The sequence below is a fragment of the Vipera ursinii genome (genome assembly GCF_947247035.1).
Source record: "Vipera ursinii genome assembly, chromosome: Z".
In the NCBI taxonomy this organism is placed as follows: Eukaryota; Metazoa; Chordata; class Lepidosauria; order Squamata; family Viperidae; genus Vipera; species Vipera ursinii.
Window position 1 is genome coordinate 2,166,565 of NC_139517.1, and position 14,782 is coordinate 2,181,346.

General features: G+C 50.1%; 2 protein-coding genes across 4 annotated transcripts in view; one reads left to right on the plus strand and one right to left on the minus strand.

The window, feature by feature from the left end:
* Positions 1 to 5,589, plus strand: part of CHD3 (chromodomain helicase DNA binding protein 3) — a 33,242-nt gene extending 27,653 nt beyond the window's left edge. Inside the window, exons 18-20 of one of the 2 annotated variants that reach the window (XM_083377654.1) lie at positions 168 to 331; positions 2,354 to 2,480; positions 4,381 to 5,589. In XM_083377654.1, coding sequence (XP_083233780.1) covers positions 168 to 331; positions 2,354 to 2,480; positions 4,381 to 4,478 — 389 coding nt within the window. In that variant the 3' untranslated portion in view covers positions 4,479 to 5,589. The remainder of the gene's footprint in view (positions 1 to 167; positions 332 to 2,353; positions 2,481 to 4,380) is intronic. The other variant, XM_083377653.1, reaches the window with a different exon arrangement.
* Positions 5,590 to 8,145: 2,556 nt separating this feature from the next.
* Positions 8,146 to 14,099, minus strand: RNF227 (ring finger protein 227). 2 transcript variants are annotated; one of them, XM_083378105.1, is made up of 3 exons: positions 13,496 to 14,099; positions 9,847 to 9,915; positions 8,146 to 9,482 (listed from the first exon to the last, which is right to left on the minus strand). In XM_083378105.1, exons 1-3 carry the CDS (start codon positions 14,085 to 14,087, stop codon positions 9,430 to 9,432), a joined length of 714 nt encoding a protein of 237 aa, XP_083234231.1. In that variant the 5' UTR covers positions 14,088 to 14,099; the 3' UTR covers positions 8,146 to 9,429. The 2 variants fall into 2 exon arrangements, with proteins under 2 accessions (XP_083234231.1, XP_083234232.1); XM_083378106.1 differs by lacking the exon at positions 9,847 to 9,915.
* Between the last annotated feature and the right edge of the window lie 683 nt (positions 14,100 to 14,782).

Sequence of the window (14,782 nt, forward strand, 5' to 3'; positions counted from 1 at the left end):
GACGACCTCCCAATGTCCCTTTCCAGCTCTCTGTTCCCATTGAGATTGGGAAGGAAGGCGGTGGGGTCCAGGAAGCGTAGGCCGCCAGGGAAGTTTATCGCTAGCCTTGGCCCTGATGGACATTGCTTTCTCTTCTGTCTCCTCCTTCTTCCTGGCGGCTGGGCCAGTGCTGAACCAGTTGGAGGAGCTGCTCAGCGACATGAAGGCCGATGTGACGCGCCTGCCCGCCACGCTTTCCCGCATCCCTCCCATCGCCGCCCGGCTCCAGATGTCCGAGCGCAGCATCCTGAGCCGCTTAGCAAGCAAGGGGAACGAAACCCAGAGCGTTCCGGTAAATGCCAACCTTTTCTCTCTCTCCCTCCCTCTTTCCCTTTCTTATTCTCTCTCCCTTTCCTACTTTCTCTCTCCCTCTCCCTTATTCTCTCTCCCTTTCCTACTCTCTCCCTCATTCTCTCTCCCTTTCCTATTCTTTCTCCCTCTCTCCCTTTCTTATTCTCTCTCCCTTTCCTACTCTCTCTCTCCCCTTATTCTTTCTCTCCCTTTCCTACTTTCTCCCTCTTATTCTCTCTCCCTTATTCTCTTTCCTACTCTTTTTCTCTCTTCTCTCCCTTATTCTCTCTCCCTTTCCTTTCTCTCTTCCTCTTATTCTCTTTCCTACTCTTTCTCTCTTTCCTTCTCTCCCTTATTCTTCCTCTCCCTTTCCTCTCTCTCTTCCTCTTATTCTCTTTCCTACTCTCTCTCTCCCTTATTTTCTCTCTCCCTTTCCTACTCTTTCTCTCTCCCTCTCCCTCTCTCCCTTATTTTCTCTCTTCCTTTCCTACTCTTTCTCCCTCTTTCTCCCTCTCTCCCTTTTTATTCTCTCTCTCCTACTCTCTCTTATCTCGCTATCTCTATCTCCCCCCAATTCCCCTGGAATTACCATAGGGGGCAAAATGGGGTGTCCATATCATGACTTGACCTTGCTTTGTGGGGTCCCTGGTGCTCTCTGAGCCGGGCGGTTTCCTTGCAAACGTTTCATGGCCCAACTAGGGAATGCAATTAGTGCTAGGAGAGAGTGTGGGGTTGCACAGAGGAGGAGGAGGAGGAGGAGGAAAAAGGGACGAAGAGGAGGACTGTGGGGTCCTAGATGCTCTCTGAGCTTGCTGACATCTTGCAGACGTTGCATGACCCAACTAGGTAACACCATCAGTGTTGGAAGAAGCATTTGGGTGGGGGAGGAAGAGGAGTGAATGGTCCCTGGTGTTCTCTGAGCTGGGCAGTTTCCTTGCAGACGTTTCATGACCCAACTAGGGAACATCATCAGTGCTAGAAGGAAAGGGAAGGAAGGAAGGAAGGAAGGAAGGAAGGGAAGGGAAGGAAAGGAAGGAAAGAAGGAAGGAAGGAAGGAAGGGAGGGAGGGAGGGAGGGAGGGAGGAAGGAAGGATGGAATGTGGGGTCCTTGGTGCTCTCTGAGCTGGGCGGTTTCCTTGCAGACGTTTCATGACCCAACTAGGGAACCTCATCAGTGCTAGAAGGAAAGGGAAGGAAGGAAGGAAGGAAGGAAGGGAAGGGAAGGAAAGGAAGGAAAGAAGGAAGGAAGGGAGGGAGGGAGGGAGGGAGGGAGGGAGGAAGGAAGGATGGAATGTGGGGTCCTTGGTGCTCTCTGAGCTGGGCGGTTTCCTTGCAGACGTTTCATGACCCAACTAGGGAAGCTCATCAGTGCTAGAAGGGAAGGGAAGGGAAGGGAAGGGAAGGGAGGGAAGGAAGGAAGGAAGGAAGGAAGGAAGGACTGACTGTGGGGTCCTTGGTGCTCTCTGGGTCATGAAATGTCTGCCAGAAAACCACCAAGCTCGGAGACCCCACCCCCACGAGGACACCCCCCCCACACACACACACTTCAACCGTGATCTGCCAAGATCCTCTTCTCTGGGCATCGCCTTGCTTCGCCCCGGTAGAGGCAGGGCGCAATCTGAGGCTGCAAAATTCCCATTTGATTTCTCGGCCCTCCTCCCCTTTCGGCTGGCTGGGAAAAGCTGGAAAGAAAGATAAATCGGCACGAGGAAGGAAAGTTCTTTTTTCCCCGAAGGTGCAAACCGATCGTCGTTTTTGTTTTCCTTCCTCTGCAGCTAGTGAACCCAGGAGGGTGGATGGTTGGGGGAATCCCTCTTGCTGCTTTTGAACCCGGGTCCCTTCGCCCTGGCTTTCTTCACACACACACCCATGGTGGCGCGATTGGAACTTCACTTTCGTTTCGTTTCACTATTTTATTTTACTTTACTTTGCCTCATTTATTTGCCACCCATCGCCTAACGCAACGAGACTGGAAGGCTAACTTGTGTCCCCCTCCCCGTCTTTTTTTTTCCCCCTTCCGCAGGCCTTCCCACCTGGACCCTACGCCACCCCACCTAGTTTCGGGGGCTCCTTCGGGGCCACCCCCGGCGGGGGCCTGCCCACCTTGGGGGCCAACTACAGCCAAATGCCCACTGGCTCCTTCATAACAGGTCAGTTGAGTCATGACACCGTTGCGGCCGATGCACACACACAAAAGGACATTTGTGTTGCGGGGAAAAAAGAAAGAAACAGAACATCATGTCCAGGAAGGTAGTCCTCATCTTATGATGACAGTCGGGTTTAAAGGAGACAGCAGCCGTTAAGTGAATTTTGCCCCATCTTAACTGCCTTTTTTGGGGGGGGTCGTAATTGTTAAGTGAATCGCCGCAGTTGCTAAGTTAGTAACCCGGTCGTTAAGTCAATCTGGCTTCCCCGTTGACTTTGTTAGAAGGTCGCAAAAGGGGATCGCGTGACACCCCGCCCCCGCAGGAGACACGGCGACCGTCATAAATACGGGTCGATTGCCCGAGGGTCTGAATTTTGATCATGTGACCAAGAAGAGGCTGCAAGGGTCATAAATGTGGAAAAACGTTCACAAGTCATTTTAAATACACGTAGTCCTCGACTTACGACTACGACCGGGGCCCGCTGTTTCTGTTGCGAAGGGATACATTGGTTAAGTGAATTTTGCCCCGTTTTATGACCGAGGCTTAAGTGAAGCATTGGCTTCCCCCCTTGGCTTTGCTCTGTCAGGTTGCAAAAGGGGATCGCATGAGCCCCCGCCCCCCAGAAATTGCAACCGTCATAAATACAGGCCAGTTGGCAAGCGGCCGAATTTTGAAGACGTGACCGTGGGGGATGCATGCAGCGGTCGTCAGTGTGAGAAATGTCCGTTAAGTCACTAAAGGCAGGATAGAAATCTAATACACACACGAACATATATATTAGGATATATAGATATATAGATTACATAGATAATAGAGAAACAGAGATGATAGATAGATAGATAGATAGATAGATAGATAGATAGATAGATAGATAGATAGATAGATAGATGATAGTGTTGTGATTCAGGGTCAGCCTGTGGGTTCGGCAGTTGGGTCGGACAACTCAGAGGAGGAGGACGGGGGTGTTGAAGAGCTTGCTGATGATGGCTTTGAGGCTCCACAGAGCCCTCAGCCAGGCCCCTCCCACCTGGTGGAGACCCAGCTGTGTGAGCCTGACAGCATGGATGAAGATGACCCACAGCTGGCCCTGTTCAAGGACGCCCAACGCAGGAGGCAGTCAATCAGGAGTAAACAGAGGAAGGCAATGGGGCACCTCGGAAGGAGGCAGAGAGAAGCCACGCCCTGAACTGTATAAAAAGGGGAATGCGTGGGAGGGCTGGTTTGCTGAAGGCAACCGCTTGAATAGCTCCTGTTTCATGGTTCATGTCTTGTTCTGTTTGGTTTTGTATCCATAAATTTGGCAGGCTTCGTTCCAGCCTCTTGCCTTCTTGTAAAAGGGGTTGTCCCTGCAGGGCCAGTAGCAGGCTGGTACAGAACAGATAGATAGAATTGATAGATATAGATAGATAGATAGATAGATAGATAGATAGATAGATAGATAGATAGATAGATAATAGATAGATAGATGATAGATAGATAGATAGATAGATAGATAGATAGATAGATAGATAGATAGATAATATAGATAATAGATAGATAGATAGATGATAGATAGATAGATAGATAGATAGATAGATAGATAGATAGATAGATAGATAGATGATAGATAGATAGATAGATACTGTGTTTCCCCCAAAATAAGGACTGCTTGTACTAAAGGCAGGATAGAAATCTAATACATACATACATACATACATACATACATACATACATACATACATATATATATATATATATGTTTCCAGTTTCCCCCAAAATAAGCTCTAATGCACCTTTTGGAGCAAAAAATAATATAAATATTTGTGGGGAAACACTGTGTGTATGTATACACGCACACACGCACACACACACCATGGAGATATATACCATTCTCTCTCTCACCCCCCCCCCAATATTGTTGCAGCCAACGGGCCCCCTGTGATTGTGAAGAAGGAGAAGGAGGGCGAAGGCTTGGAGAAGAAAGAAGCCAAAGGCGGGGAGGTGATTTGCATAGATGACTGAGGAGGGGGGGGCGGCTGGGCCCCCCGCCTGCTGAGCCCCCCCACCTGTGCCGGCCCCCACCTCTGCTCCAAGGGGGCCCCGTGGCCCTCCGGCCTCTCCTTTTTTGATTTCCGGATTATGTGACGGCTTTGGGGCCCGCTGGTGATTCCTGTACCCTCTCGGGACCCCCGCCTCGGATTCGAATTCCTCCTCCCCGGCCCTTCCCCTTCCTGTGGGGGGGGCAGCGGCCAGCCCCATCTGGAAAGCCACCCCCCCACGCCCCGCAAGGCGGACTTAAGACTGGCCAAGAGGTACTCAGGACCGAGCTGGTTTGTATCCCCCCGGCTGGCGGTTGCGGGAGGGGGCCGACTTGCGAGCTAGGATCCAGGCTGCCCGGGGCTCGGAAAGGGGAGGGGGCAGCCTGCTTTTTTTGGAGGGGGGGTCTTTGCTGCGCCCCCCTCCCCCAGTGTCGAAACTTTTCGAAGAAGCACTGCAAAAAAGGACTCTTATAAATATGAATATATATATAATGTATACACATTCATGCTGTATGTTTAATCCCCCTTTCCCTCTCGGGCCTGGCTTCCCCACCCCGGGGGGGGCAGAACGCAGAGACACCCCCCGTCCCTGACTGCGGTCTGTTCGGGGAGCCCCTTGGAGTGGGACCCCTCCCTCCAGCCAGAACTTTTGGGGAGCCTGACCCAGAGGTGTCCCTGCTTTGGGAGGGCGGGCCCGTTTCCCCCCCACTTTGCCCCCCCTCCCCTGTGAAAGCGAGCTGGTTTTGGGAGGGGGGGACACGAGGGGGGGGGGCAAAGCCAAGCCGCACTCCTGGACGGATTGCCGCATTTCGAGTCACTTCTTGTTTAAATCTTGCAGAATTAAAGGCACTGTTTCCTTGACTACGTAAACCCTGCGCCTTTGCCTCTTCTGTTCTGCACATGCATCTATTTTATATATAATATACCTTATATAAGTCTAGACGTGGGTCCCGGGCAGCCCTTCTCAAGTATCAGCGACTTTTAAGATGAGTGGACTTCACATCCCAGAATTCCTCAGCCAGCCCTGGAGCTTAAGATCCACCCACCTTAAACCATGGCTGGCTGGGGAATCCTGGGAGTTGAAGTCCACCCATCTGAATGTTGCTGAGACTGTCCATGGAGTTTCTCTGTAAACAGGTGTGTCTGTGTGTGTGTGTGTGTGCGTGCGTGCATGTGTGTGTGTGTGTGTGTGTGTGTATATATATATATATATATATATATATATATATATATATATATATATATATATATATATATATATATATATATATATATATGTGGATCCTTGGTTTTTCGGGTTTCTCCCCGCGTAGAACTAAAGGTGTAGGCGCAACGTTTCGACGAAATCCCATCCGTCATCATCAGGCTTGTGGTTTCTGCTTCCTTCTTCTGGGAGAAGTATGTGGCCAGAAGAAGGAAGCAGAAACCACAAGCCTGATGATGACGGATGGGATTTCGTCGAAACGTTGCGCCTACACCTTTAGTTCTACGCGGGGAGAAACCCGAAAAACCAAGGATCCACATACAGGCACCCGCGAAAACCTCAGAGAACAAATATATATATATATATATATATATATATATATATATATATATATATATATATATATATAGTGTTTCTTTGGCGGGTCGAATCCCGAGTGCCTGTTACTCGTCCCAGCTTCTGCCAACCTAGCAGTTCGAAAGCATGTAAAAAGGCAAGTAGAAAAATAGGGACCACTCCGCTGGGAAGGTAACAGCATTCCTTGCACCTTTGGCGTCTAGTCATGCCGGCCACATGACCACGGAGACGTCCTCGGACAAGCGCTGGCTCTTTGGCTTTGGAACGGAGAGAAGCACCGGCCCCTAGAGTTGGAAACGACACGCACGTGCGGGGGAACCTTTACCTTTTATCCCGTTTACAGAGAAACTCCATGGACAGTCTCAGCAACATTCAGATGGGTGGACTATATATATATATATAAAAGGCGAACGCTGCCCTCTTTAGAATAATATTTAGAAGCAGAATAAACATTCCAAGCCAGCCGCTGTAGCAACATCTTGATCTGTCTTAAGCGCTTTGTAGAACTTGCCAGCACTGGGTAGTAGTAGTAGTAGGTGTGCCATGTAGGAGAGCGGGGTGTTATCGACAAGCTGGATTGAGCTGCTAAGTGTTCTGATCTACCAAAAGAAGCTGCTGTAACGAAGGAATCACGGCTTGATTAGGCAAATTGATTTTTTTCAATCTGAATAGAACTGGAAGGGACCTTAGAGGTCTTCCAGTCCAGCCCCCTGCTCAAGCAGATCCTATTCCATTTCAGGTAGGTGGTTGTCCAGTCTCTTCTTGAGGGCCTCCAGGGATGAAGGACCCACAACTTTGGGGCAGAACCTCAAATACTGGAAGACTGCTATCGTGTTACACACACCCTTTAGACTGGCCAAACCCAAATCCTGCAAGCCGCCTTTATATGTTTTAATCTCCAGGCCTTTAATCATCTTAGTTGCTCTTCTTTGCGCTTTTTCCCAAAGTCTCAACATCTTTTTTGGAACGGGGGGGGACCAAAGCTGGATGCAGGATCCCAGGTGTGGCCTTACTAAGGCTTTACTAAGCGGGACTAACACTTCACACGATCTTGATTCCATCCCTGTTTCTGCAACCTAGGATTGCGTGAGCTTTTTTTTTTTGGCTGCCGCTGCGCACAGCTGGCTCATGCTGGGAACTTTGACTCGAGTCATAAGTCGGTTTTTTTCTTTTTTGGTATGTTGTAACTTTGAACAATAAGCAAGCAATTGGTCATACGTCAAGGACCGCCTGGGTGTAGCACCTCATGGCCCCGTGTATTGGGACAACTGAAGAAAATCAGGTTTGCAGGGAAAACTGGTTGAACGTGGTGAAGCGTCCTACAGCCACAGCCAAGATTAACAGCTGTAAAAGTTTCCGTCTTAAGTGTGTCAAACTAATTGCAGCAACAGGAAGGTTAAGATTCAAGCAACCGACGTAGCCCAAATTTGCACTCTGGAATAGGAACCGCCGCTTCGCCATACATTCAGCAGAAGCTTCCAGGTTCCCCCCCCCCTCAAGACAACCCCCCCAATTGGGGGTTGACTCTCCCATTAGTCCCAGATATTTTCCCCCCCTCCCAATTAGAATGAGACTCTTTTGGCCTCCGAAAGCTTTGAGTCACATCCCGCCGTGCTCGGCCAGGTTTGCAAAAGTTGCCTGCCGCAAAGCTGCAGGCCAGGGTGTCGTCTCACGCCGAGTTGACTCAGTGGCCTCCTACACAGTCGCATTAAAAGCAGCCTCGGTCGCAGGTCACAAGAGGCGGGGAAGATTGTATGCCCAGGGCGGTGAACAAACAGGATATGATCCAAGGAAGTGGCCGCAATCTTTCGTTGGAGAAATCCGGATCGAAATGCCTGCCGGGCTATCGAGCTGAATCAACCTTGATGGAGAAACTTAGAAGCCACGGGAAGACGGTGGCCTTCCAAAATGTTTAGGCTTCCTTTGCCTGTTGCAAAAGGCAGGAGACCCACCGTGGCATGTGGCCCGGGGAATTTTATCCACGTCGACTGTGGAAACCACATCGCCACACATGGTTGGTGCATTTTCTACGTCGTCGGCCACCGATGAAACCCAGCCAGCTTCTGTTTCAATTATGTCAACGGCAAAATCCTTTTTAAAATCCTACATGTTTTATTAACGTTATGAAATAACTCACAACCGTCGAACGAGGAAAGCAGAATATAAATATTAAATTACGAAGGCTTTCAGACACATTTCACAGAAATGGATTTTAAAAAAAACCACAAAAACCCCCAAAACACAAAATATACAGCATTTGAAACTCGACTTCGGACCAAGTCACACGATCTCTTGTCTTTAGATGCAAACATTTCGCACAGAAAAAAAAAAGGACCGTTATTCCAGTTCGTAATCAGTGCAACCAAATCCTGACAAAAGGCACAACTGGGAACGACCTTGTCGCAAACAATCACAAGGGTACCATTTATCTTCGAAAACGGAAGTTATTTTCTCGGGCGCTGTTGTGACTTTGAACCTGTTCAGTTTCAGTTTCTCATCTTACCAAAAAACAAGATCAAGAGGGCAAGTCACCTCCTTCTATACAGAACACACACTCCTAAAAGTCAAATTTGAGGGCTTCCCCACCAGCATCTTCATTTTAGGCCTACGGATGTGAAGGAGGTTCCGATCCAACCAGAGAAATAGAAATCCTAGCTGAAATATCCATTCTCGTAACTTAAGGGGCAGAAATGCCCGTGGCAGCATCGTTCCAGAGGCGACGGTCAACATAAATTGGTTGTTTGAAACGTTCTGTTCTCTGCAGGTTAGAAAGATGCCGTGCGAAAGACCTCAGCCTCTTTTAAGATTGGAAGAAAAACACCGTAAACAAGGATTTATAGGTCGCCCGGTATCCTTTTGTTCTACCTTCAAGGAATCAATGACCCACGTCAAGTCGTATAAAAAAGCATTTATTCCATGTTTTTTTTAAAAAAAAAAAGTCACGTGGATTGTTATCATTTTGCCAGGGTATCTGGGGGGGAAGAAGCACTTCCAGAGAACGAGGTCTGAGGTGTTTTTTTTAGAAGAGAGAGGGAGGCTGTTAACATCTTCAACGGAGTAAATTTTAAGAAAAGGAAAAAAAAAAGGCTCTTTTAACCTTGAAGGAAACGTATTTTCACCAAAACGTGGCTGGTTGTAGAATTCTTTTCCTCTGCTGTGACTTGGGTCTTTTGTTGCGCCTCACGGCGAGGAGTGGCGAAAGAAATTCCTTGTCGATTCTTCTTGGGCCGCCGTGGAACCCACAAAAAAAGACACCAGTCCGCCGTCTCTCCAAAATGGGAGAGGGCGCCGTCGCCTCCTCCTCAGAGAGGCAGTTCCCTTCATGCAACGGACCACAAAACAGGTTTCCTCCGTGTCAAGTGACCCTGGCTTTTCAGATGACGTAGCAAGTCACAATGGCCACGTCCTTCGTTCCGGAACCGTAGGCTGCGGGAGAGGGAGAGAAAATGGCTGATATTAAACAAGAGAAGAGGTGAACCTGGCTTGCGCTCAGAAGCATCTAAAAGGCTGGGGGTTTAAATTCTCACCTTCCCAGAACACACGTATATTTTTTTTAAAAAATGAGTCAGTCGCAACTGTGCTCAAAACCCACATCTTGCCACCACCACCACCCCGCGTCAAATGCTCAACTCCTGGCACCGACTGCCTTTCTAAGCCCCAGAGATGCCAGGTTTCCAGCTTCAAAATGTACACTTATCTGCGCTTCCCTGATTCAACCTATTAAGCCAAACCTCTTCCCCCAAATAAATACAGGCAGAAAATCTCCTTGGCTCCCAACAAAATTGCTTACCGTAGGAACCGATCAGAATCCCCCAATTAGCTTTTCTCCCTTTGCGGTGTTTACCTCTGGGTCTTTTCGCTGTCGAGTTATTTCCCCGTTAGAAAAACAGCAAATGCAGAAATCAAAATATATCAAGGATAACAAATTGCAAGCAGCTAAAACTTCTCTTACTGGGGGGCAAACGGAGCGGTTGTTCTTGCACTTCAAGGGGAGGCAGGCTGCTTCTGACTGGGCTTTTTTCCCAGGGGAGAAGCGGATTTTGTGCCGAACAGTTGCAAAGTTAAAAGATGTACGGGCACTTAAAATACAACATAAGCTGTCTAATGGGACCGAAACGTTTTCTTACAGTCGCGACTCTGGCCCAGGAGAGCGAGAAAAGTTTTTGAGGGGGTCCTTGGTGCTCTCTGAATGTTGTGATTCAGAGTCAGCCTATGGGTTCGGCAGTTGGGTCGGACGACTCAGAGGAAGAGGGGGGTGTTAAAGACCTTGCTGAGGGGGTTGAAGATCTTGCTGATGAGAGCTCTCAGCCAGGCCCCTCCCACTTGGTCACCATGGAGACCCAGCTGTGTGAGCCTGACAGTGTGGATGAAGATGACCCACAGCTGGCCCTGTTCAAGGACGCCCGACGCAGGAGGCAGTCAATTAGGAGTAAACAGAGGAAGGCAATGGGGCTCCTCGGAAGGAGGCAGAGAGAAGCCATGCCCTGAACTCTATATAAGGGGAATGTGTGGGAGGGCTGGTTTGCTGAAGGCAACCACTTGGATAGTTCCTGTTTCTTAAAGCTCCTGTCTCTTGGTTCGTGTCTTGTTTGTTTTTGTAGCTATAAATTTGGCAGGCGTAATTCCAGCCTCTTGCCGTTTGTAAAGGGGTTGTCCCTGCCTTTTCTGCAGGGCCGGTAGCAGGCTGGTACAGAACACTGAACTCCATCGTTTCCTTGCAGTGCACTCGCTCACAGCGTTACCTAGTTGGGTCACGAGACGTCTGCAAGAAAACAGCCAAGCACAGAGACCCCTCAAGGACCCCTCACTTCAACGCTGAGCTGCAAATATTCTCCTTTATTGGGGGGGGGGATTTGTTCTATCAAACTGAAAGCAGAAGGGAGCCTCCATTCCTTGCCTTTTCGCCCGCAGCCTTGTTATTTTTATCACCTTACTGCCGACTTCAGTCACTGGGATAAAATAGCAGCAAAAAGCTTTACGGCTTTTGTGCCGCGTCCGTCGTGCAACTAAGCAATTTTTAAGCCACGTTTTATTGTTCACCACAAAATCAGTAAAATGCATCATAGGTACGGTCAGCCTAATCCACAATTGGGTTCCATGCCAATTGCCTCTCGTTAACAGCCGAGACCACCACCCCAGAGGCTTTTTTTTGGGGGGGGGGGGGAACAGCCAGATTTTCAACAGCTTGCTTAAAAAAAAAAAGTCAGGAATGCTTTTCGATGTTGCAACTCAACGGGGCATTTTTTTTTCCCTTTCCCTTAGGAAAGACATCCTGCTTAAGCCATGCACGCTGCTTCCAAAACACGCCACTCATTGCAACTTCATGAATCACTCTTGACTATTAAAAAGCAGGACACGGATCTAAGTACGCAGCGCCCTAAGAATACTTTAATTAAAAGCCTAAGGGTTACAATGTGTTTGATAAAAGTACATATTTAGAAGCCAGTGAGTCAAGAATGGAAAAATACAGGGAAAGCTAACTGAATCATTTTGATACTCTGCTGATGATGATGCAAAGATGGGAGGCCTCGGACCATCCGGAAAGCATCTGACAGGAAAAAAAAAAAAACCTGGATTGTAACCAGAAGGGACGAATAGACCGAACAAATGCAGTTTGGATGGTGAGAATTGTGAAAAGTTGCAAGAAAGGTGGAGGGCACCCAAAGGGGAAAATTTCAACTGGCGGGCTGTAGGAAGACAGCCTTCTCTGCCTCAGCTTTCTGGAACATCCTGCCCCTAGAACTGAGGAAAGACCCCCAAACTCTTGGCCAATCCGCAAAAGGATAAAAAAAATTGTGACCTTGTGTGTGTGGGGGGGAAGGGGGGCGGAGAGGACTAAGCAACCACGGGGCTGGCTGTTCTCTCAACAGGCTCCCCCCCCCCTGTAACAATCCAACATTAAATGGCCATCAAAGAAATTCCCTCTCCTCCTGATAACTTGTCGTTCTACAATTTCAAAATTTATCCCCAATATTTTTCATTTTAATCTTAAAATTTGTATACCCTGGTTTTATTTCTTATTATACTTCGTTCGTATTCATCTACAGAGAGGCTCTGCCCTATAAAACCAGAGATGTCCCAAAGCTGCTTTGTTTTTTCTTTTTCACAAGGCAACTGGACTTGTTTTTCTTTCAAAGACGTCTCGCTTCTCATCCCAAGAGCGGGAGAAGCTTCCGGGATGAGAAGCGAAACGTCTTCAAAGAAAGACAAGAAAGTCCAGTTGATCTCCTGGGGACAAAAAAAAAAAAAAAAAAGAAAAAGAAAAAAAAAAGCAGCTTTGGGATAACTGTGACCTGGAGGACCGAGAATCTCCACGGACAGAAGACGAGATAATTTAATTTTATTTTAATTGAATTTCTATACTATAATGCCTATAATGCCGGTTTTAATGACGCTCGCCAACGTGAGCCGATTAAATTCAAATGCATTGGCCTCGGGTCTCGTTTCAAAGCAAGCTTGGGCAGCTCAGAGTTTCAGAGACCCTGAAATTTCAAGATGGGTGGGCGTGTAAAGTTAATAAATCTTAGCTGAACCTGTAGACTCGTCATCCTTGAGGGGGTTGGCAAGTCCTTGAGGCATCTCACCACAGCTGTTCCACGGTGGCCAGCCAGGGTCCCCCCCCCTGCCTTCAAGGGCTTCGAATGCGATGCACCCCCAAGCCCATCCAGGGCCACGGAGGGAGGGGGGGCTTTTCCCAATCCTGAGCTTCCTCAACACCCGAGCTAAGGTGTCTCCGCCAAGGAAGGCGAAGGTATGCATCCTAGGATGGCATCTGTCCCCAGGACCAAGCTTCTGCCTTCCCAGCTTTCGGACTTCTTTAGCCTCACGGTGTTTCCTGCCCGCCCCAACAGCTGAAGCTCAGCCTTCCAGTTTTAAGGCAAGAAGTCCCCAAGCTTGGCTGCTTTTAAGCTGGGTGGACTTCAACTCCCAGAATTCATCAGCCAGAAAGGCTGGGGGATTCTGGGAGTTGAAGTCCACATAACCTTAAAGGTTGCTTGTTAGTCGAGGATTCCCGGGAGCTGCACACAACCCTGGTTTAAGGCACACACGGGCTAAAATGGAGTAGGGTTAGGGGGTCCTCAAACCTGGCCCTTGGACGACTTGTGGACTTCAACTCCCAGAATTCCTCAGTCCACAAGTCACAAAAGGGCCAAGTTTGAAGACGCCTGGTGTAGGGTCTACTGCTTGGGCGGGGTTGGACTAGATGACCCACAAGGTCCCTTCCAACTGTGTTAATTCTAAATATTCTAAATAAATCGAGCCAAATTCAGCGGGGGGGGAGGTCTTTAATCACGTGCTGCAAGCCTTGGAGGGAGGGCAATTGAGGCCACGACCCCCGTCCCAACCCTTGCAAACCAATGTTTCTCCCCCTGGCTAGGAAAGACGCTGGAGTCTCCCCGGGACTTCATTTCCCGTCATCCCTCGGGAAGGACACTCACGGTTGATTGGCTGCCGCCTCCGCCACGTGGGCCCAGAACCGCCGCGGCCCCGCCCTCTCCGGTCCCGCGCATGCGCTGGTTGGCCGCCGCTTCCTCCGCCTCCTCCCTTGAGGAATTTCTTCAGCGTCCGCCAGGGGCGCCATTGCTCGTCCCGGCCGCTCTCTCCCTCCTCCTCCTCCTCCTCCTCGCCTTCTTCCAGGTCTTCGTCCCCGGCTAGGCGCTCCACGCGGCCGGCCTGCTCCCGTTCCCGCTCGCGGAGCACGACCCGCTGCCAGAGCTCGGCGTCGATGGGCGGCAGGACCAGGCGGCGCCGCCAGCCGCCGCTGCTGCGCCTCACGCCGGCCGCCAGCAGGTTGCCGCGCTCGCGGAGGGAGGTGACGGCCCGGCAGTAGGGGCACGTGACCTCCTCCCACCAGCCCTCGCGCGCCAGCTGGCACACGCAGGCGCTGCAGATGACGTGGCGGCAGCGCGAGGGCTTCCAGGAGCCGCGCGCGCCGCCCAGCCGCCGAGGCGCGCGCCCGCAGCGGTCGTAAGGCATGCAGCAGATGCCGCACTCCAGCTCGGGCGCCTCCTCGCTCTCCATCTCCGCCATCGCGCCCGCGCGTCCAACTGGCCGAGCGCGCTCGGCGGTTGCCTGCAGATATATATAGTCGCGCCGAGGTCCCAGCCACGCCCCCCCATGAGCATTACGTCCAATGAGCAAAGGCGGGAGTGACCCGCGCGCGCGGAGATCGAGCCACGCCCCCGGGTATTCCATCCAATGAGGAGCGCGGTGGTGGTGAGGGGGGGGGTGGAGAAGAGGCCACGCCTCCCCTGACGTCTCTCTTTTTAGGCGGGAAAAACGGTGCTGCCGTTTGGGGTGGTGAAAGGCAAGAAGGGGGCGGAGCTTGCGCTGAGGCGAATGGGGTCAGGCCGAAGTTGGGCTGGTGAAGCTCCTCTGCCGCCTGATGGGGAAAGCGCGATTTTTAGGTGTGCCTCCAACTTAACCTCGGGCAAGAGAGATTACAAAAAAGGAATATAGGTAGTCCTCGGCGTACAACCGCTCGTTGAAATTAGAATGGGCATGAAAGAAATGACTTTTATGACCAGTCCTCACACTTACGACCGTCAGAGCATTTCTTTTTTCCCCCCCACGATGGTCATGTGATCAAAATTCAAGTGCTTGGCAAGCCAGCATGTATTTACCACAGTTTCAGAATCCTGGGGTCACCTGATCGCCATTTGCCACCTTCCCAGCCAGTGCCCGACAAGCAAAGTCAATGGATTCGCTTAATGACAGTCTAATTC